At 54.1% G+C, this 23082-nt stretch overlaps 1 protein-coding gene across 9 annotated transcripts in view; it reads right to left on the reverse strand.

Annotated features, from left to right (window-relative positions):
- The window catches only part of MVK (mevalonate kinase), a 36648-nt gene extending 13706 nt beyond the window's left edge, over nucleotides 1-22942 (reverse strand). For 3 of the 9 annotated variants that reach the window (XR_307455.3, XR_307454.3, XM_005670728.3), the window contains exons 1-10: nucleotides 22787-22923; nucleotides 21353-21444; nucleotides 20149-20296; nucleotides 18524-18656; nucleotides 16139-16294; nucleotides 12457-12560; nucleotides 11801-11846; nucleotides 6334-6424; nucleotides 5847-5963; nucleotides 2054-2207 (exon numbers count right to left, since the gene is read on the reverse strand). Coding sequence is in view for 5 of the 9 variants with exons in the window: in XM_005670728.3 (XP_005670785.1) it covers nucleotides 2054-2207; nucleotides 5847-5963; nucleotides 6334-6424; nucleotides 11801-11846; nucleotides 12457-12560; nucleotides 16139-16294; nucleotides 18524-18656; nucleotides 20149-20296; nucleotides 21353-21430 (1027 nt within the window). In the remaining 4 variants the exon portion in view is untranslated. Of the gene's footprint in view, nucleotides 1-285; nucleotides 1025-2053; nucleotides 2208-5846; nucleotides 5964-6333; nucleotides 6425-7334; nucleotides 9876-11800; nucleotides 11847-12456; nucleotides 12561-16138; nucleotides 16295-18523; nucleotides 18657-20148; nucleotides 20297-21352; nucleotides 21445-22564 lie in introns of those variants that run through there. The other 6 variants (XM_001929184.6, XM_005670727.3, XR_002338382.1 and 3 more) reach the window with 6 other exon arrangements.

Below are 23082 nucleotides of genomic sequence, written 5' to 3' on the forward strand. Positions count from 1 at the left end.
CAGATTTTTTCTGTTGCTTACAGAAGTCTGTAAATTAGTGGGTGCTCACCATCTGAGAAACTAGTAAGTTTAAAACCCCCCTTTTTGGAAAAGTGCTGATGGGCTGAGAGCCTGATGTCCCGGGCCTGGGAAAGCCCCGCTCCATCCGGGAGACACACAACCAAGTGACCCAAAGCCCTTCTTTCCACCAAGACAGTGGCTGGAGAAGGGACAGGTCAGGGGAGGCAGTTGTGGGTGGCCAGAGACTACCAGACCTTCCCCCTTCTTTCCGGAAAAAAAGCACTGTTCACTCAAGATCTTTTTATTCCCCTTTTGCCATCTTTTCTGCAAACCCTTGAGGGACAGACCAGAAGAAACTGCACATTGACCCTGCCTCTCGCCCATCCTCAGGCAGGAGGGCAGAAGGCAAAGACCATCACCCAGATACCCCAGGGGGCCCAGTCTAGCTGGAGAGAACAGCCTGGGCAAAGTGCTACCACGCTGAAGGTATGAAGTGAGGAAGCTGGGTAAAGGGTCACCCTGCCAGTGGTCAGGGAAGGCTTCCTGGAGGAAGTGGGAGGGGTCTGGGCCCCGACGGACAGACAGACAGGCAAGAGTGCAGAGGTGGAGGGAGGGAGGAGGCCCGCTGCTCCGGGAACCATCTGGGTGTCCAAGTAGCTGGACTCCACATGGCCCTGCTGTCCGGCTGGCTTCAAAGAACATTGTAGAACACAGACCACTGCTTTCATGTGGCCTGGCTCACAGCAGGGACTGGGGTCACAGCCAGCGGGGGCGGGGGGGGTGTCAGAGGAGCTGCGCGCCCACCGGCCAGCGTGGAGGCTGACTCCAGCACCCAGAATAGTCCAGGATTGGGCTGCGGCCACGTGGACTCATCTCAGATCCCCCAGGGCTTGCTGGACAGAGGCGTCCAGGGAGGCAGCCATGTGAACGAAGACGCCAGGGGCACCGATGCTGGTTTCCCAGCAGTCAAACCCACAGCTGGTCAGAGCCTGCTTCGTGTCCTCTACCTCTGGCCGCTCCAGATCTGCGGGGAGGAAGGGCAGCAGGTCACCCCTGACAACCATCTGCTCCCTTGAAGAAGGTTCATCCCCATTCACGGCACAGGCCAGGGACCAGTCTTCCTCGTGGAATGCCCGGCTGTGGGGCCTCAGACACAGTCTGTGAGCCTCAGTCTCCTCATCTGGGAATGGGTCGAATAATGAGATGTACCCCTCAAAGGGCATGGTGAGGCTTACATGGGCTACTGCAGGCGGAGAGTCTGGCACGGCACCTGGCACACCGCACAGGCTGGAGAAATATTCTCTTGCCATTGTCATCGCCCCTGAACTAGGCTCCCACAGTCAAGGTCAGGTGAAGTTAGGATATGGTGACTCCCTGAGGCCTGGGAGCCCCATTGAGGGTGAGAGGGCCTCTAGGGCTGCTGTGGGCTTACAGCAAAGGGGAAAAAAGCAGTATGAGAAAAAGGATGAGGAGGCTGGGAAGGGGAGATGGAGAGAAAGCGCGGGGGGTTGGGGGGCAGGGGGCGGGGAGTGGGATGGGCGGAGCACTGAGAGCCAGGTCCCAAGGGTGGGTGTGCTATGGGGACTCAACACCCAGCACAGGGGCTGTGGCTGTAAGCCTATTCCTCGGCCTTGCTCTTTCCCCACGGACTAAGAGGAAAGAGACCCCTTTGTTTAGTGCAAGAGCAGTGCCTATCTTGGCCACATTGAGGTGATAGCGAGGGCTGCAAGGCTGGTGGTGGTGGTGACTATGGATGGTGACAATGTCCTGGTTATCTCAAGAGTGTGGGTGGCTTGGCAGTAAGGAGATGGTAAGAACAAGCCCCGCGCCAGGTTCTCTAAATGCATTCTCTCTCCTTGAATCTGGGTAACGATCTGACATAGATATCAGCATCCTTGTTTTACCAACAGAGGCCCAGAGAGGTTAATTCACTTGACCAAGGCCACACAGCAGAGGTGAGACTGTTCACAGGCCTCTTCCTCCCAGGGGAATTGCCCAGGGAATTGAACCTTGTAGGCGCCAAGGCTGGCAACTCTGCCCACCCCCTGGGTACCTGGCCTGAGGAGCGTGATGCCACAGCCCCCACCGCCGGCGCCAGTGAGCTTGCTGTGCAGTCCATGGGCCGTGGTCACCTGGCACAGCTGGTCCAGTGAGGCATGGCCCACACCAAGGGCATTCAGATGGTGCTGGTTCATGTCGATGAGTTCCTGGGGGAGAAAGTTCTTTGTTCCTGCTTGGCCTGCCTGAGACCCAGGTCTGTGTCCATCCAGCAGCTCTGAGGTTTGGGACCATAAATGGCTTTGACTACCCAGCACACTGCCCCTCACCACTGGTAAAAGAACCTCTCCTTCCTGTAGGATGTCCCCCGGGGCTGGGATGGAGCTGGTAGTGAGCACATGTCCCAGGCCTGGCCACAGGAACTCATCAGGCACGTGACCCTAGCTGGGCCAGTGAGAGCCCTCCCAGGGTTAAGTCTGCCTCTGTCCACTGGAGCTGCTAAAACTGGTTGACTTCAGAGGTTGGCTGCCAGAGTTATCTTCCCTGCACATGGGAGAGAGATTTCAGACTAGGTTGTTTTGGCCCCTGGATCCAGCTATGCCTGAAGCTTTCCCCTCTGGTCTCCTCAATTATAGGCCAAAGCATCCCTTTGCTGCTAAAGCCTGGTTGAGATGGATTTCTGTCATTTGCAGGAAATGTCTCAAGTAATATGCCATCCCACACCTGCCTCAGGTACCGATTATCAGAACAGGTTTGTAGTTTTAATAAGGTCACAAGTGGGGGAAACTGTTAAATATTTGTTCAGGTTTCTTTGATTATGTGTAATAAAATTCCTGCTCTCCTGTGGAACAAACAAGATGCAGGCTGACAAAACAACCACCCCCACTTCCCAGGAGTTCCCTGTTTACACTTCACTTACTCCACCGGTGTCTGGCAAATCCCTTCCACATGCCAGGCACCGTGCTAGACGGTGGGGCTCTGAGAACGAGCTATAACCCCTGCCACTGGGAAGGTACAAATGTGGGATCTGGAGGTGGACGGGCCTGAGTCTGAGTCCTGGCTCTGCCACTTCTTGGTTGTATGTCTTAGGACAAGGTCTTTCACTCGGAGCCTCAGTCCCTCCTCCTGCCCCCCGCTCCCCGCCCCGGAAAACAGAGACTGTAAGAGTACCCGCCTCATTGCCGTGAGGATGGCAAGAGATGCCTTTCACGAGATGCCCAGCACAAGATATGTGCTTGGCAAACACCAGCTGCTGTTAGTTCTTTTATGGTTCCATTACCAGCATCCCCATTTTATGGAGGGGAAAGCTGAGGCTCAGAGGGGAAAGTGATTTGCCTAAGGTCGCTGGGCTAGTGAGGGACTGGGCCTCCCCACTGAGACCCCCCAGGCATCCGTTCTCGCAGTGTGGGCTCAATTGCGCACACCTCTGCCCCAGGGGCCGAGGGGCACCTGGGCACCTGTGTGCCATCACGGGGCTGTCTGCCGAGGCCCACCTGGTTCTCCTGCCCGGAGCCTGTCGGGCAGAATCTGGTCAGCCCTCCCTCTGCAGCAGCCCACCTCACACACCCCAGCATTTTTGACAAACGAGCAGACAGGCATACTGGCCCGGTGGCAGCCCCGGGTGCCTTTCTCTGGGCCCAAGGGCTGGATGGGAGGGAAAACTTGTGGGGGCCTCTCTCTGCACCCGAGCACCAGGTGTCACGTTGCCAAGGCAGATTCCAGACACCTGTCATATTCTGATCCAAAATCTGTCAAGGATCAGATGACAGGCTGTGACACAGGAGAACAGCTCGCTGGTTGGAGCACAGAGCTGTCCGGGAGGCGAGCTGCACATTTCAGCGGCTGCCGCAGCCAAAAATATACACAATGTATAATCAACGCACTGCTCCGTGGCATTCTCCAGGGGCTTGGTGGGGCGTATTTTAGGCAGCACTCCATCATTAATTTCCCACTCGGGAGGACTGTGTTCCCTTCCTACCTACGTGAAAGGAATTGAGAACCGGCAAGCAAAGGCTGGGGGAATGGAAGGAGACGGCCGGAGGGTGAGGGCAAGAGCTTCGGAAGGAATTAGAAAAAGTTCCTGAAGCCAGCCCAGGTCAGCCCTCATTAAAAATTGGCTGACTAGGAGTTCCCGCTGTGGCTCAGTGGGTTAAGAACCCGACCTAGTGTCCATGAGGATGCAGATTTGATCCCTGGCCTGACTCAGTGGGTTAAGGATATGGTATTGCTGTGAGCTGTGGTGTAGGTTGCAGAGGCGGCTCGGATCCCTCAATGCTATGGCTGTGGTGTAAGCTGGTGGCTACAGCTCTGATTCGACCCCTAGCCTGGGAACCTCCATATGCCGCAGGTGCAGCACTGAAAAGACAAAAAAAAAAAAAAAAAATTACTGTTGACTAAAGAAATAAATAAGTCAGTGCCCCCTGGCTCGGCCACTCACTAGTTGGGAAACCTCAAAGAAAGTCAGCCTCTTTAGGCCTCAGTTTTTATGTCTGTAAAATGGGGGCAACATATGCACTTCCCAGGCAGGCTGTTGTAGGAATCGTTTGTGAAAAGACTTTGGAGAGTGGTGGCTCCCACTCATTACAGGGGCTGCAGACTCAGATACATACAGCAGAACAGGGAGGCACCAGGCAGAGAGTACAGTGGCTGTGGGTAAAGATCAGGGAGTGGTGGGGACTGCGGAGACATGGAGATTCTCAAGGGGGCCACCTGGGCACCTCCAGCTGACTGCTGCTGAACAGCCATGCAGTGGGGGCTGCCAGAACCTCTGACTCTTCCAGGGAGGCCAGATGGCTTTTTTTCCCCGCCTGGTCTTTTTAGGACTGCACCTGCGGCATATGGAGGTTCCCAGGCAAGGGGTTGAATTGGAGTTGCCACCCTACACCACAACCACAGCAACGCTGGATCCTTAACCCACAGAGTGGGGCCAGGGATTGAACCTGCATCCTCATGGATACTAGTTAAGTTCTTAACCCACTAAGCCGCAACGGGAATTCCCCAGATGACTCCTTTTTTTTTCTTTTTCTTTTTCTTTCTTTCTTTCTTTTTTGGCTGCCCCACAGAGCATGGAGTTTCCAGGCCAGGGATCAGATCCGAGCCACAGTGGTGACTCAAGCTGCAGCTGTGGCAATGCTGGATCCTTAAGCCACTGTCTTGGGCTGGGATTGAACCTGCATCCTAATGCTCCCAAGACACTGCTGATTCCATTGCGCCACAGTAGGAGCTCCCCATATGGTTTTTTAATGCCACACTCACTGGGCCAGATGGGCCGAGTCTGGGAATGAACCCAGGCCCTCTGGCTGAGCTGGTGGATCACTGGGCATCATACTTGTGTGTTGCCCACAGAACCCCACTGTCTTCTGAAGACCCTCCAAAGAGGCCAGCATTCAGACCTGGGTCTGATGAAATCCAATGGGCGAGATCTCAACCTCTACCCTAGAATTATGCAAAGGCTAGAGCAGCAACACCGAAAGCACAATTTTAGACTGAGTCTGATCCAAAGTGTGTAGGTGAGAAGGTACTGGATGAACAGAAATGCTTAGCAAACAGGGGAGAAATCACTCCTCGGCGTACAGAAGACTGAGTTCTTACATGCTTGACCCCAGACCTGGCCTGTTGAACTTAGCACATGCCAGGTGCCACTCTTGGCGCTTTCTGTACGTTCCCTCAAATATGCAGAATCACCTGAGAGAAGAGGTTTTGAAACAAGACACACCTGCTCACAGGTGCACACGGGGTGCCCAGGCCTGGCCTCTACAGTTCAGCTCCCAGGGATTCCAGGCACAGACGGGGAGTCCCCACGTGGGACAGCATGTGGACAGTGACCCCGATCCCGGGCGGGCTCTTACCTCCAGCACAAGGTAATGCTCCAGGGCCGGGGCCGCTGCCATCTCCCCCAGCACCCGCTCACACTCCAGGGAGATGGCGTCCATGGAGGCCAGGAGTGGGGCTATGATCTCCGGGAACTGGAGGGAAGGACAAAGGACTATAAGGCTGAGGGGCCAGCAGACACTGGATGGCTGTCCTGGCACCAGGGCAGAGTGGGGAGGTGTCCCACGGCCACACGCACCCTCTGAGGGAACCTCCTCTCCCTCCCGCCAGGTCTCCGCTTGCCTGGCCACCCCCGACCTAAAAGTGGGGTTCTCCCAGCCAAGCCAGTGTGTCTAAGGATCCCTGCTCCCCTCCCAGCTGGGGGTGCACGGACAGCACCTCCCCAGGTCCCCCCTCTCCCCACTCCCCCTCCACTAACCCAACAGGCAGAGGGAGGGCCCAGACACCCAAAAGCGAGTGTCGTGGCCCCACCATGAACCTGCCCAGGAGTGGAACCAGCAGCACCTTTAGCATCCTGTTCCTGACGCTGGCCACCAGGGCCTTGGTGCTGCGAGGGACTTTGGTGTTGACCAGCAGGATCTCCAGAGTCGGCAGCCTGCAGGTGAAGAGGGTCCCCCGTGAGCCCAGGACAGAGCAGCTGGGTCAGGGCTGGGGGGTCTGCCAGGACTGCACCCCACCCTGCCCCAAAGTGGGCAGCAGAGGCCTGGGGAGGTGACATCAAGGACAGCCTGGGTTGGGTCAGAGGAGCATGGACTCCTGACTCCCAGCCTGGTGTGCTGGCCACCAAGCAGCTGTGTTTCTGCTTCGGCCTCTGGGTAGATGGCCACTTTCCTTTTGCTTGTGACTCACTCACTCATTCATTCGTTCATTCAACCTAGAGTGACCCTGCACATGTGAGGGCTCGGCCCAGCCTCGAGGGGTAGAACACAACGCATTGGCAGAGTTAGGGATGGGTCCTGGAGGGAGGCGTGGGGAAGAAAGATGCTCCAGTCAGCACAGGAGTGTGAGGGAAGGAAGGCCCATGGAAGGATCGGGGTCCCAGTACACTGAGCCCATTTTTGCCCTTCCTCGATGGTGCCCAGACCAGGGGCCCTGGCAGGAGACGAGATGTGGTGAGAGGGAGTCAGTGCCTGCAGGGCCCCATGGCCACAGTTAGCCGCACTCCAGCTCGACCCCGCTGTCCTCACCGGCCCTCAGAGCTTTATCATCTCTCCTGAAGCCACAATCCCAATTGTCCCTGTGGTTGGCTCTTTTGGGGGGGACTTAAGCCACCATTTCTTGCCATCCCAAGCTGCCTTTCAGAGCGCTGCAGGCTGGGGACAGAGGGCAGAGAATTCAGACACACTCTGGCAGGGGACAGCTGGAGATGGCCGGACTTCTGATACCCTTCTTCACTTTTCTTTTCATAGCTCAAGACTAAAAGCTGACAGGGCTGGAAAAGGCTGCCAGCAACCTGCCTGATCTCACCGCCCACAAGCCCATGAAATTAATATTGATTCTCAGCCTTGGAGGCCAGCTTTTTTTTTTTTTTTTTTTTTTTTCCACTTTATGAAAGATGAACATTCTATTTGGCTTTTCTCTTTCCTTTAAGGACCAGCCGTTCCTCAAAAGGGCAGTGCTCTAGGAGGCTGCATCTTGATCCACTCCGCAAACAATGCATTTTTTTTTATGGAGAAGCACCATGCATGGTTTAGGGGGAAAGGGCTCCTCTTTAAGCCATCGGCGGGATTAATGTGGAGTCTGGCCTCCTGGCTTCTTGGAGAGCCTGCCATCTGCTCACCGCGGCGCCCTGTAGCCAGCGGCCAAGGTCGGTTCACTCTGCGTCCCCATCCTTCGGGGTGGGAGGAGTTTGGGTATCATGTCTTCATCCTCCTCAGACAGAGTTCCCTGCAAATGGACCTGCTGCCAGCCTTGCCAGCCCCACAAAACCCAGGGCTCCCAGACCTCCAGTGGCGACCACACAGGAGTCTGTCCTGTAACTGCTATGTGATCCAGGCCTGGCTACGTCCCCAGCCACATCTCGTCTCAGCCCTCCCTGGAGCTCACTCCACTCAGCCACCCTGGGCCCCTGGCTGCTCAACATGTTGGCACACTCCTGCCTAAGGCCTTTGCATGTGTGCCTCCTCTGCCAGGGGCCTGCCTGTGGCCTGGGCAGCTCTGCTCACCTCATCAGGGACCTGATCAGCCTGTCCAACTGGACCCCTCCTCCATGTTCCAGTCCTCACTCTGCTTTGTGTCCTGTGGCCTGGGGCGCAGGCCGTCAGTGCTCTTGGAACTGTCTCTGGGAGGGTGGTCTCCCCCCACAAAGTGGGAGTTCCAGGACTTTGGGTTCCCTGCTGAGGCCCCAGCATGCAGGAGTTGTTCACAGATATTTATGGACCAGATGAATGAATGTGGTCAAGAAAGAGCTAATCAGGGAGTTCCCATTGTGGCTCAGGGGAAATGAATTTGACTAGCATCCATGAGGATGTTGATTTGATCCCTGGCCTGGATTAAGGATCCGGCATTGCTGTGAGCTGTAGTATAGGTCACAGACACGGCTTGGATCTAAGGCTCTGAACGTTGCTGTGGCTGTGGCTTAGGCCAGAGGCTACAGCTCTGATTTGAGCCCTAGCCTGGGAACCTCTATATGCCGCAGGTGTGGCCCTAAAAATAATAAAATAAAATCTAATCAGCATTTGATGTTTCTGATTTCAAGCTCAGGATCCTCGTGATATAAACAAAAAGACAGAAGTGACTCACTCAAGTGCACCTAGTGGGCAAATGGCAAAGCCAGGCTCAGACTCGGGCCTGCAGAGCCCAGAGCCTCTGGGGCCACCCGACCCCTGTGCACCCCTCGGGTCCTCTCCTCTGCTTCCCCATGCCACACCTCCACTGGGCCCAGCTCAGCACTTAGGGTACAAGAAGCTCTCGGGAAACACTGAGTGAAGGAACTGCCCCAGCCCCAAGAAGGACATCCCGGATCCGCAGCCTGACCTGGGACCTCCGCACTGTCATCCCCAGCAGCTTCAGAACCCAGAGGGCTACAGCAGTGACCACTTCCTCCAACAGACCCAGAGCCCTGAGGGCAGGCCTGGGCCCAGACACCTCAGTACCTGCCCTAGCTTCTGATCCCACTGCATACAGCCACCTGGGCGACAGGCCCTGCCACCCATTCCACAAGCAGTCAAAGGAGCTGTGCCATGCACCTAAATGGCTCCACTTCCTCCTCTGTGTAGAGCAGTGATTGTCACCCAGGGGGACTTGCCTTCTGGAGCACATGAGGCAATGTCCAGAACTATCTTTGGTTGTCACACTGTGAGATGAGGGAGGTGCTAAGGGCATCTAGTGAGCAGAGCTCAGGGATGTGGATAAACATCCCATGCGGCACAGGATGGGCCCCCCCTGCAAAGAATCCTTCAGCCCCAAATGTCCACAGTGCTGAGGTTAAAGAAACGCTGAAAGGCAGACCTGGCTCCCGGAAGCTGACAGGGCAGGGGTGGGAAGATGCCAGAGGTGCAGGCAGGAGTCCCGCACCACAGCCTGGCAGGTCACTGAGCCATGAATGGAGCGGCCCAGCTGGCGAGGGCAGACAGCAGGGACCTGCTGTCCAGTCGCCAAGAAAGTGCTGTCCTTGGCTGAGGAACGTGAGAGCAAGCCCGGTAGCCCTCACAGAAAGCCCCACCCCCAACCCACCCTCTGTCCCCAATTTGATGGATGGAGGGCTTAGGGGTCAGCCAAGAGGTACTCGCTCCTGGCCACATGCCCCCAGTGGTTCCACGCAAAGTGCACACAGTACAGGGGACTTTGGATGTTTGTACCTCCAGTGCCTCCAGAGTGGAGGTGGGGGTGAGGGGAAGAAACATAAAACAGGCAGAAAGTTGCCAAACGCCCCCTCCACGCTCAGCTTCCCACAAGCCTTCCTCGGGCTCTGGCCCTGCTCCACTGGGACGCCTTCATGGTGGCAACCCCCACGCTGTCTTTCGGTGGCTTGTGCAGGTCTGTTCCTGCTGCCCAGGACTAAGTCCAGATCCATCTTTATAGCCCGAGGCCCTGGCACAGTGCATCCGGAACACAGGAAGGTATGGGTTCTTGTCTACTAAACAGACAGACAGATGAAGGAGCAGCTGAGGGTCTAGGGGACCCTCCCAGCCACTTTCTGGAAGGTGAAAGCCTCACACGACGTTCCCTCTAATCTCTGGGCAGTTTAAGAGCTGAAGTGGAGCGGGAAAGAACAGGCTTCCTCGCAGCTCACTGTAATCAAGCAGGGCCTTGAGGGGCTCCTGGGAATAAAAACCTTTCTGTTTGTTTGTTTGTTTGTTTATCTTTTTAGGGCCCCACTTGCGGCATATGGAGATTCCCAGGCTAGGGGTCCAATCGGAGCTATAGCTGCCGGCCTACACCACAGCCACAGCAACTCAGGTTCTGAGCCACGTCTGCGACCTACACCACAGTTCATGGCAACACTGAGCGAGGCCAGGTATCGAACCCCCGTCCTCAAGGATCCTAGGCAGGTTCATTAACCGCTGAGCCATGAAGGGAACCCCACCTGAGTCCCCCATTTCTTTCTTTTTTTTTTTTTTTTGTCTTTTCTTGGGCCACTCCCGTGGCATATGGGAGGTTCCCAAGCTAGGGGTTGAATTGGAGCTGTAGCCACGGGCCTACGCCAGAGCCACAGCAACGTGGGATCCGAGCCACGTCTGCGACCTATACTACAGCTCACGGCAACGCCAAATCGTTAACCCACTGAGCAAGGCCAGGGATTGAACCGCAACCTCATGGTTCCTAGTCAGATTCGTTAACCACTGCGCCACGACGGGAACTCCCCTCACCCCCCCACACCCATTTCTTGTTTTAGGAAATGGGACTCATTCAGCCTCCACGGCCTTCCCTCAGTTCCTAGAGACAGGTTGGGACAGCTGCTGATCAGGGAAGGAAGGGGAGGCAAAGACAAGGGAGGAGCAGTCAAGCAACAATAGCACAGCTTTGGGGCAGGGACCTGGTTCCCTCTCAAGGGATAAAGATAATGACACAGGCATCTTATAGACCTAAGGGGAAAGGTATATTCCTTATGCTTCTTTCAGAAATGAATGCTTTAAACCTGAACAGCTTGGAGCCCTTCCTTGTGCTTCTCCCTCATTTGATTGTACCCTAAACACAATCATCTGTGAGGTAAACTTAGACACCCTGAGCACAACTGGCTGTGGGTTTTAAGATTATTAGCACATGATGTTTGTCAGGAACCTTCCCGGCTTGTTCTCATTTCTGATCAATGTGCCCTCTTTGCAAGTACTGTTATACTTGCAGATACCCCAGAAGACCACCACCAGGATCATGCAGAGATCTGATGCCAGGTTCGATGACTAAGATTCCCCCAAAGAGGAGTTCCTGTCATGGCGCAGCAGAAACGAATCTGACTGGGAACCAGGAGGTGGAGGGTTCAATGCCTGGCCTCGCTCAGTGTAGGTTAAGGATCTGGCATTGCTGTGAGCTGTGGTGTAGGTCGCAGACGTGGCGTGTATCCTGCGTTGCTGTGGCTGTGGGGCAGGCTGGCAGCTGCAGCTCTGATTTGACCCCAAGCCTGGGAACCTCCATATGCCATGGGTGCTGCCCTAAAAAGCAAAAAAAAAAAAAAGATTTCCCCAAAGAAAGAAGAATGCATGTTTGCCCAATCCCGATTCTCATCTGAAATACCTTTTCTCCTTTTAGACTATAAGACTCCCTGCAGTTCTCTCCCAAAGGGGGGCATAGTCCTTAAGGCATCAGCCTGCTGTGGCCTCCTCTGTGTGGCAAAGAAATTAGAGCTACTTTTTTCTCCTTCACCCCAAACTCTGCCTCCCCATTTCTATTCAGCACTGGTGGACAGAGGCTGGGTTTCGGCAACAACACTAGGGAGGGGGAAGCCCAGGAGTCCCTGCCCCCTGCATCTTCACAAATGGGGCTCTCCCCTTCCCCGCCGGACGCAGAAGCTGCGGCTCTGCCCCAGAATTACCTCTTCAAGGGTGAAATCTTCCCTTGCTGGTATCGGAGCGCTCCTCCTAAAGAGAAGAAATGAGTGGGTCAGAACCGCAGGAGAAGCTCGGTGTCTGTGCCTCTTGGGAGAGGGCTGGGTTTCGGGTGGGGCCAGAGGATCACCATCACTAGACTCAACAGCGAAATTAGTCATCTCGGCTTCAGGTTTCAAAAGCCCAGGAGGGTGCCAAGGCGCTCAGTGCCCACAACTTGGGGTCCCTTCCTTCTGTCCAGCGCCCAGCTTCCCCACTGACAGGCTGCAGGGTGACATGGTGGTAGGGGCTGGGAGGCAATGTCCAGGTCCAGTGAACAGGTGTCCTCACTGGAGGGGAGCCCAGCTTGTGGTGTCTGCAGGCTCCACAGCAATGGTTCCCCAGCTTTGGGGATGGGGGTGCTGTATGGCTCAGTGAAACCGCAGATTCCCAGGCCCCGGCCCACCCCCCAGAGATTCAGACCCAGAGGTGTGAGGCCCCCAAAACTCCGCTGTTCCCCTCATAATAGGAAAATGCTCTCTTCCTCAGAAACCACTGATCCTATTCATTCCAAACCACCAAAGCCTGGGCAGCTGCATCTGCCTGTCTGTCGTTAAGAATTTCTCAAAGAACAAAAATAATGCAAGCCCGAGGTAGCACCTACCCCAGGTACTAACGGCGTTGTCCACTCCAGATGGGTTCCCATGAATCACCCTCTCCCCCTGGAAGGCCCACTTGTTAATTAACTCCAGGTTCTCTTCGGTCCACCTGGAGAAGACACAGAAATTTGTCCTTACCAACCAGGGTGGTGGATGGGGGCCCGGGGGTCTCTGAGGGAGGCAGAAGGCGGAGGCGACACACAGGCAAAGGGGCTTAGAGCCCCGAACTCAGAAAAAGAAAAATAAACAGCTCTGAGGTGCTCAGGCTAAAAAAAAAGCACACTGAACCCTCCCCTCAGCCAGAAGCCCTCCTGCCCGGTGGAGTGAAAAGAGCCAAGGCTTTGAGTTCACAGGGTCCTGCTTTGCCTCCTAGGAGCTGAGTGACTCTGGGCCCCTGCCTGCCCTCTCTGAGCCTCACACTCCTATCTGTGGATGATAAGTCCTCCCTCCGCACAGGCTCGGTGCAGGGCTGTGGAATGGAGCCGGTGGATCCCTCTCCAGCCTGGGGCCAGGCTGCCCCCGCCAAGGGGTGTCGGCTCTGGACCATTTAAGTGAACAGACCCCAAACACAAGAGAGATGGGTGAGGACAAAGGCTCAACCCCACAGCCCTGCCTTCTCTCTCAGCTTTGGTTTTCTTTCCACCAAGTCCCTGCCCCATGACACGGTAGAAGCCATAGGAGGTTCTGTGGTTTCTGAGTGCCAGGCTTGGGGACAGAGCTGAGGATGAAGCAGGGGGTTGGTCTGAACCCCATCCTGCCGCTGATTCACTGGGCATCCCTGAGCAACCACTTCATCCAACCCTCAGTGTTCTCATCTGTGAAACAGAGCAGAGTCTAGCTCACAGAGGACATAGTGAGATGGAAATATAACAGGGCTTTGCAAAATGCCCAGGGGAGAGAGTTCCCGTCGTGGCTCCATGGAAACGAATCCGACTAGGAACCATGAGGTTGCGGGTTCGATCCCTGGCCTCAATCAGTAGGTTAAGGATCTGGCGCTGCCATGAGCTGTGGTGTAGGTCTCAGACACAGCTCGGATCTCACATTGCTGTGGCTGTGGTGTAGGCCGGCAGCTACAGCTCTGATTTGACCCCTAGCCTGGAACCTCCATATGCCGTGGGTATGGCCCTAAAAAGAAAAAAAAAAGAAAAAAAAATTGCCCAGGGGGAAGTATGTGCTTCACTGGGATCTCGGCTCCTGGAGTCACTTCAAGACCGGTCCACCTCCCCCTTGCTGTGGAGACTCAGGCAAGTCAATCACCCCCCTCTGAGCCTCTCTCCTCATCTGTCAGATGAGGATTTTATGGACCTGAGACTCACATGGGGGTTATGAGGCTATGATTGATAGCGAGTTCACACTGCTCAAAGCTACCAGTTACCCCGGGCCAAGCACTGTGCTAAATAAGGGCTTTCTTTAACGGATCACCTGGAATCCTCACAGTAACCCAACAGGAAAGGTCCGATTACTGTCCGCTTTCTTACAGAAAGACACCGAGATGCAGAGAGGTGAAACAGTGTCCCTAAGATCACAGGGAGGATGCAACCGCATCCACTGACTGGAGCAAGCCTGAGTTTGTAGCTACTGAACTTTACAGTGTTAGCAAGACTCGCTCACTCACTCACTCATCAAGTGTTTACTGAGCATCTACTGTGTGCCAGTGACTGAGCTCACACAGACCTGGTTCCTGACGTCTTGCAGTTTGGAGTGCAGAGCGGATGTCAGGAAGCCACCAGGGTTTAAGTATAGCCTGCGGGAAGTGCCGTACCAGCTGTGCAGAGCACACCCCGTTCTAAATGGGAGGAGGCAGTGAGGTAAGATGTGAGGGGAATGTGGTCCAGCTGAGGCAGTGCAGCACCTGGAACTGGATAAGAGCTGGTCCTTATGGGGAAGCAATCGTGAGTGGGTGAGCGAGTGAATGAGGTGAGGAGGGGGCAGCTGAACGTAGCCCAGGCTGGCTGCCTCAGCAAACTCGAGGCCTTTTCCCACTCTGAGCGCAGTTCGAGTCTCTTCCTTCTGATTCAGAAGTGCTGGGAGCCAGGTGGCAGCGGTCGGGGCCTGCTCCCCCAGCAGGGGCGGGTGAGAGAACGGGAAGGAAGCAGGACAAGAAAGACCACACCCTCAGACACACCTGCATACCCACAACCACTCATATCTTTTGAAAGGCAGAGCCTGGCTGCTGGGTCGTGGGCAGAGGTCTATTCAGGAGACCCAGGACAACTGGGCCTTCGCTGCTCTCGGAGAGACTCAGCGATCGGCACACAGCACTGAGCAGCCATCCTGAAGCCTCTGTCCCAAGTCACCATCTTATCTCAGGATCAGCACATGTCAAGGCTGGAAGCACCCCCCCCACCCCCGCACACACAAGAGGTCATCAGGTGTAACCCCCCACTTTCAGATGAGGAAATGGAGCCTCAGAGGGAAGCCAGTTAACAGGCAAAGCCGACTGCGATTTTGGAAGATGATTCCTGAAAACAGCCGCCTCGCGTCCCCCACAGGTGAAACCATTACCCGCTTGTTACCTGCTGGATTCTTCCCACGGCACCTCCCCCCGCCCAACCCCCCTTTCCCGTGCCCATAAGCCCTTCGGAGCGGCCCTGGCATCTTATCAACAGCCCCCAGACCTGTTGTGGCGAAGGGGACCCAAGCGACCTTGGGGCTTAGCTAGCAGACTCCCCGCTCCGCACGCACACACAGCACAGCTGGGCCCATGTGGCTCCCAGTGGGAGGGCTCCTCGGAGCCTCGTGGGCCCAAGACAGGCCTCAAGAAGCTGCCAGGCTGGAAGGTGGGGCGACATCCACAAGTCTAGGGGTGGGAGGGGCAGGAGCTGGGACAAATGGCATAATCTGTGCTCAGGGCGCTTGCTCAAGTTTCCTCGTGTTGGAAATGGTTCACCAGCAGCCCTATCTGGACAAGCCTCAGTGACTCACAGTGAGAACCGCAGAGAAGATGCTTCCCCGGCAGACAAGGACATGTAGGAGGGGAGCTGCCCTGATCTGAGAGATGCTCCTCCTGTGTTTATTTCTCGGCCTGTCACACTTTTTCCCATGACCACCTGGTACAACTGGCAACATGCCCCTGGGCATCAGTATTACCATTTATGGAAAAGGGCAGTGAGGCCCCCAGGAGGCAGGGGTTCCACAGCAAGTTGATGGCAGGGGGGTCCATTGGCTCATCTAATCCATTGCTCTCTACATCTGGGCTCAGGTTCGTTTTTTTTTTTTTTTTTTTATAAGCCACACCTGCAGCATGTAAAAGTTCCCAGGCTAGGGGTTGAATCGGAGCTGCAGCTGCTGGCCTATGCCACAGCCACAGCCACGCCAGATCTGAGCCGCATCTACAACCGACACCACAGCTCACAGAGATGCTGGATCCTTAACCCACCGAGTGAGGCCAGGGACCAAATCCACAACTTCATGTTCTTAACCCACTGAGCCATAACTGGAACTCCCAGGCTCAGGTTCTTTCTACCAAACCACGAAGCCTGAACCCCAAAGAGGCAAAGTGGGGTTGTGGGGGGTTGGGCGAAGAGCTCTGGCTCTGGATTCAGACCACGGGGTACCAGATCCCGCTCTGCCATCACCATCTGTGTAGCCTGGGCTTCTTTAGCTGTAAGACGTGCATGCAACACCTCTCACCTCACGGGCAGTGCTGCCAGGAAGGACAAGGAGCAGAGCGAGGGCTGTGATTACCTGCCAGTGGCCTCCCCGTCCTTCAGCGGGTTTGGGATCTCCTCGCATGCGGTCAGGAGTGCGGCTGCCAGACACACGGAGTAGGCGGCACTGGAGCCCAGGCCGGCCCCAGTGGGCAGCTCTGACCACACGGCAATGTCCAGGCTGGGCAGGGTCCTGAAACACACCAGGAGCAGAGGTGATTCTCTTGAAGGGCCGTGAACTGCCAGCGCTGAGCCCGCAGCGCAGGCTTGGGACTGGACATGGGCAGGGCCTGACTCTAAGCATTTGGCCCAGTTTTCTGACCTTGGGGAGATTTCCAACCCCAAAGGCATCACTGTTAGACCACAGGAACTTGTGAATCAGACAACCTGAACACAAGCAGAGGATCATTTAAACCACTACCTTGTCCAAACGCAGCTCTTCCTAAAGGTGCCTCGTGAACCACTAGCCATCCCACCAAACTTCTTCCTGGCTCCCCACAAGCGAGGTTCTTTCCAGGCCCTGCTTACAGCACTGGATGATCCCCCTGCCCAGGGGAGCTTTGTACCCCTTTCTCCAGCAGGGAAACGCCTACCCATCCTGCAAGACCCTCTTCAAGTGTCATTCACCTGGAAGCTTCCCTGGACCACCCAGAGGTCACCCCTAGCTCCCCCCAAGGACCCCAGCCTGTAATGTCTCCACCATGCTGCCTCATCACGCAGGGCACTGACTGTGTGCTCATGGGATGCTTCTTCTGCCTGTAACACAGGCCTGCACTGGGTCAGTAGGAAGTTGCGAGTCATTGCATCTCACCTGAATTTCCCCCCAGTGAGAACTTTCAGACGTCAGGTTCTGCCACTTCCCTTAAGCACACTTCTCATTTTCCAAATGTTAAAATTCCAAGACTGAATCTGCCTTACCAAACTACACACGTCTACCCCACCCACATCAGGAGATTCTGAAATGTGTCCCCTGCCGCCATCCCAGAAGGGGACATGCTGCTCTCAAGGTGAAAACCCCAGCATGGGACAGCAAGTGTCTAGACATTTTTGAGTGTCCAGGACAGCGCTGGGACCCCAGGGGCCTCTCAACTGGTGTCTGCTGCACGAGTAAAGGCTGCACTGCAAAGCTTATCTTTCCCTTAAGGTTCTAGACCAATCAGTCATAGTGAATACACACTGCACCAGTTACAATACCAGGCCCACTTCATACATAACATTTCTAACCCTCCGACAGTTTTTCTGAGGAAGGTGATAATCAAACACTTCACGTAAATGAACTCATTTAACCTCACAGGAACCCTATGAGGTTAGTACTACTATGACCCCCATTTTATGGATTAGGAAACTGAGGCTCGGGAGTTCCCTGGTGGTCTAGTGGTTAAGACACGGCACTTTCACTGCTGTGGTCTAGGCTCCATCCCTGGTCTGGAAACTGATATCCCATATCAAGCCACTGCACGGCCTGACAAACAAAACAAAACAAAAACCAACAACAAAAAAGAAACTGAGGCGTTCCTGTCGTGGCTCAACAGTTAACGAATCCAACTAGCATCCATGAGGATGCAGGTTCGATCCCTGGCCTCGCTCAGTGGGTTAAGGATCTGGCATTGCCATGAGCTATGGTGTAGGTCCCAGACACGGCTCAGATCGTGCATTGCTGTGGCTGTGGTGTAGGCCGGTGGCTACAGCTCCGATTTGATCCCTGGCTTGGGAACTTCCATATGCTGCGGGTGCGGCCCTAAAAAGACAAAAAAAAAAAAAAAAAAAGAAAGAAACTGAGGCTCAGGAAGGGTAAGAACTTCACAAAAGCTAGTAAGTGACCCCGTGCTGGGGTTTTGACCAACGCTGTCTGACCCTCAGCCCGTGCCCTGTGTCACCATGTGACACCACCTCAACAGGAATGTCCCCCTCTTGGAGCTGGCTTTCCTGAGCACAGACAGTCCAGGTCTTATTGTAACACAGGCTTCACTCTGCTAATCACGGAGTTCCCTGGAGCCTGTGTGATGTGGGACAAGTGTGCCTCCAGGGCCTAGCATGGACAAGTCACACTGCAGACCCAGGAATGAAATCTGGCTTGGGTTCTACCGAATTGAAGGCATCAGAGGAGGCGGTGGGGGTGGGGGTGGGGAGGGGGTGTTAAAAAGGAAGTGCCCAGCTCTTCCCACTTACTGAGAGCTGCACAGCCTGAAGCACCTAGCTCTCTGAGTCCCAGTTCCTCCCTGTGCCACATGGGCAGTGTCCTTCTCGTTGGTTACTGTGAATATGAAAAGCTGACCATATATACACGTAGGGTCTGGAACGGTGCCTGGCATGGGGCAAGGACAGCTGCTGGCTGCTGTATTCTGCAGCCCAGCGGCCAAAACCAGAGCTCGGTTTCTGGGGCAGGCTGAACCCGGACTCCTCACCCAGACTGTGCACACACCTCTGACTCCGGCAGATGGTCAGGTACAAGTAAAGGAAGGCCGGCACCGCCAGGCAGTCGTGGTTGGTGGAGTCCTTGGAGAAGCCCGCCACCTCCTTCAGCTTCTCCACTTGCTCTGTGAGGTCGCCTTGCTCTGTCACACAGGCAAACAAGTGCACATGGGTGGGTGAGAGGCCTTTGGTGCTTTTCAAAATTTATTTTTAATTCTTTTGGCTGTACCCATGACATACGAAAGTTCTCAGGTCAGGGATCAAACCCAAGCCACAGGAGGGACTGGGAGCCACTGCAGTGACAGCACCAGATCCTTAAATGCTAGGCCACCAGGGAACTCCCTCGGTGCTTATAGACAACAGAATACCAAAAAACCGAGCAGTGAAGGGAGTCAGAATCTGGATGGATGTAGCCTCATGGTCTGAGCATCTCAGCCGAGGCTGTCAGTGGGCTGCAGGCTTTGGAGGCAGGGGGATTTTGGTTTGGGTCCTGACTGTGCCAGACTGCTTTTGTGGCCTCGGGCAGGTGACTTAACCTCTCTGCACCTGTGTCTCTCCTTGGTAACTAGAGATAACAGCAGTACCTCTTCCCAGTGTAGTTGTGGAGATAAAGTTAAGTAAGGGACAGAAAATCCTCAGCACTGTTCCTGGCACACAGCAAGGGCTTCATGGATAGGAGGTTTCAAACACACAGACACACAATCACTCAAATGCCTGGATGTGACCTCCCTGGAACAAAACCCAAACCAAAGGCAATAGCATGTTATTCCCCAAATATTTCCCTCTCTCACAATCAAAAAAACTAGGACCCTCACATAAAACCAGTGAATATGAAAGACTGAGATTAGCTAGGATGGAAGGGAAAGGCCAGGGCACGGTGGAAGCTGGACAACTTTCTTCCGAGAGGCTAGGGGAACCTTCATGACCAGCCAACCTTCATGAATCACTCCGAGTCCTGAGTCAAATTCTAAACGGGACATGAAACCAAGATGGGTGTGCCGCTGGTAGGAAACATTATGGCAGAGGTTGTACTAATGTGTGTTGACTGAACGAATGATCCACTGAAGGCAGCTGGGCTGATGACAGTGTGACTGACTGCCCAGACATTTCTGAGCTCTGCGATGGAGATGGAAGGGTTTGTTGAGAGCCTGGGGTTGGTAGTTGAGAAAGCTCTGGGTCTGAATCCTTTTTGTGTTATGGCCAAGCTGTGTGGCCTGAACCACTTGGCTTCTGAACCTCAATTTTCTCATCCATAAAATGGGGATGAATCACACCACCTACTTCCAGGGAAGACTGGCGAATTCCATGAATGCTAACGTACAGAGGACACTGCTTCAGTGCCTGGCACACATAAATGCCCAAGTGTTCACTGTGCCCAAGTGTTCACTGTGTTTAGGACTATCAGGAGAGAACCAGAGGACACTGGGAGAAAAAGATGGCAGATCCTGGAAACCTCGTAGAAAACTTGACTCCAAGAGGCTCGGAGTTCCTGTGTCCCCTTGGAGAAGTGGCCTTTGTTAGGCTTGGAGAAGTTAGCTCGCAAATGTGGATGGCACTCTGTACCCCAGGCCTCTGCCCACGCTCTCTTTGGGGCCCAGGCTCTTCCCACACCTGGCACCTGCTCCTTGTACTTACCCAGAAAGCTGGTGTCCAGCAGCTGAAGCCTGGCCACATCCCAGGTCTGCTGGATGCCAATGTTTGGTAACCTGAGGCTCACTTTCCCACTGTTGTGGGGCTGAAGCCGGAGGAATGTTCTCAAGTTCAAGGCCACAGCCAGTGCTACCTGTAGAATAAAGGGCAGAAGCAATTAGCCTGAGGCGGGGGTGGGGGGGGGGGTGGCAATGAGCACGGCTCCTGTCTTAAGAAAAAGGGACCCCCCTACACCTGGACACAGCCACTATCAATCAATTAGGAGTTAATACCTACTTATATTTGCTCTCCCCCACAGAAAACTTCAGAAATTCTCAACACCAAGGCATGGCTTTCCCATAATCACCATGTTTTCAAAGATAAACATAAGAACATAAAGAATGATAGAGTGCTGAGTTCCCATTGTGGTTCAGCGGAAACGAATCTGACTAGCATCCATGAGGACGCAGGTTTGATCCCTGCCCTTGTTCAGTGGATTAAGGATCTGGAGTTGCTGTGAGCTGTGGTGTAGATCACTGTGTGGGAGTGGGGTGTAGGCATTGCTGTGGCTGTGGTGTAGGCTGGCAGCTACGGCTCTGATTCGACCCCTAGCCTGGGAGCCTCCATATGCCACGGGTGCAGCCCAGAAGACAAACAAACAAACAAAAAAGAATGACAGAGTAGAGGGGTAGAAAAAAGCATAAGCTCTGGGTTTAAAGAGACTTAGGTTCACTCCTAGCTCTATGGTGTAGGGGGCCTTGATCAAGTTCCCAATCCTCTCCCAAGCCTCAGCTTCCACATCTGTAAGAGAGGACAATAAAAGTTTTCCCTGAGACAGTACTGGTAAGAGTTAAATGAAAAAATGCATGTTTCAGAGTCCCTTGCTGGATCCAACTCATCTTCCCAGCTTTTAGATGTTGGAATGCTCCTGAGCTCAGTCCTTAAATCTCATCTCTTCTTCACCGGAAGTTCACTTCCTAAGTGACTTCATTCTGCCCACGGGGCTTTCCATGTCATCTTTTTGCTCTCTTAAAGGGTGGGCCAGAGAAGGCCTTCAGAGGGCCTAAGACCTGTCTTTTCCTTGCTCATCTGTCTGACCTCATTCTGATCTACTCCTAGGCCATGCCTTAAGGCTTACTTTTAGCTTCTTATAAGATTAGCATCAGGGAGAAGTAGCTCCCATTCCTCAAAGGTTCAGGGGGCCTTGTACCTTGCCATGGACCACAGAATGCTCTCCATGAAGGATGACTTTCCCTGGAGCGGACACCAGCAGGACTTGAGACAACATGGCTCCTGGGAATCCTGAAAAGGAAAGCCAGAAAGAAGTTGGAAGGTCTCCAGATCTTCAAGAATGCTTAGTTCAAGCTCACCAATATAAACAACAAAAAAGAGGCAGCGACCATTCAGCATGTGGTATATGCCTAAAAGGCAGTGCAGAGCAGCAGTCAACAAGAGATATCAAAAAGATCTGGGTTCCAATCTAGCTCTTCCATCCCCAGTGATATCATCTTAGTTAACTCACTCAAATGGCTATGGACCTCAGTCTCCTCAAAAGCCACATGAGGAGTTCTCCTCTTGGCTCAATGGTAACAAACCCAACTACTATCCATGAGGACAGGGGTTCAATCCCTGGCCTCACTTGGTGGGTTATGGATTTGGTGTTGCCGGGAGCTGTGGTGTAGGTCACAGATGCAGCTTTGTTCTGGTGTTGCTGTGGCTGTGGTGTAGGCCAGCAGCTACAGTTCCAATTCGACCCCTAGCCTAGGAACTTCCATATGCCGCAGGGGCGGCCCTAAAAAAAAGACACACACACAGACACAAAAAGCTGCATGGAGCAATAAGTGAACTTAACTCGATGGATTTTGAGAAGGTTAATAATGGAAGGGAAACAGCAATGTCTGGTACATCATAATCACTCAATTGCTGACAGCTACTTATTACTGGCTTGGTTCTTGGTTGCAATTTTATTATTACTACAATTTTTTAAAAAATGTCTGCACTCTTAGCATGTGGAAGTTCCCCGGCCAGGGACTGAATCAGAGCTGCAGGTGCACCCAGGCCACTGCAGGCAGCTTCTTAACCCACTGATCCACAGAAGGAACTCCATAAAGGTAGAAATGTAAATGAAATCATGGACCAGAAAGAACTCTTTCCTGGACATTTAGGCTGTTACTAACATTTCATAATTAAAAATAGGCCACAGAAAACAGCTCTTACAACCCCCTCCTTTTTTTTTTTTTTTTTTTTTTTGGTGACATTTAAGCGAGAATCTCTACAAGACAGACTGCTAGAAAGTAACTTGCTAGGTGCACGTTGTGTGCATTTAAGATTTTTGTAAACCGTATAAAATTACCATCTATTTAAGGCTTTCCGTATATCACCTCAATAGAACGAGGCCTGAACCGCAGTATGAGCTAAGTACCGTTTCTTAGAAGGGGAGGGGAAACTCAGGCTCGGAGCCGGGAAACCTGTTGCTTGCCCAAAAATCAAAATCCCGTCTGCCAGATTCGAGGTCGTGGGCCACTCAGGACGGATGCTCAGAATTGGGGAAACTGAGCCAGAGAAGCCAAGAGCCCAGCCGGGGTCGTCCTAGGTCTCAGCCTCGGACTTGGCCCCACCAGGGACCACGACTCCGATTTCTCACCTGCGACTGCAGGCTCTCGGCTCCAGATCCCGAACAGCTCCCGGACTCAACCCGCGAGCTCTGAAGCGCCATGGGGTGGTGGCCGAGCCCATCCGCCCAGCCAATCAGAGCGCGCGGGCCGGGAGTCTCTTTTTACCAATTGGCTTGAGTAGTAGCCAATAGACGTTGCTAGCCAAGTCCTCGTGGATTTCCCCGCCCCTCTCCTGTGTGAACCAATGGAAACAAATCCCTGGGAGTGTCCCGCCCTGGGGCGAGAGCCACGGACCAATGGAAGACGGCGGCTGAGTGGTGGCGCG

Source organism: Sus scrofa, chromosome 14 (assembly GCF_000003025.6).
Source record: "Sus scrofa isolate TJ Tabasco breed Duroc chromosome 14, Sscrofa11.1, whole genome shotgun sequence".
Lineage (NCBI taxonomy): Eukaryota > Metazoa > Chordata > Mammalia > Artiodactyla > Suidae > Sus > Sus scrofa.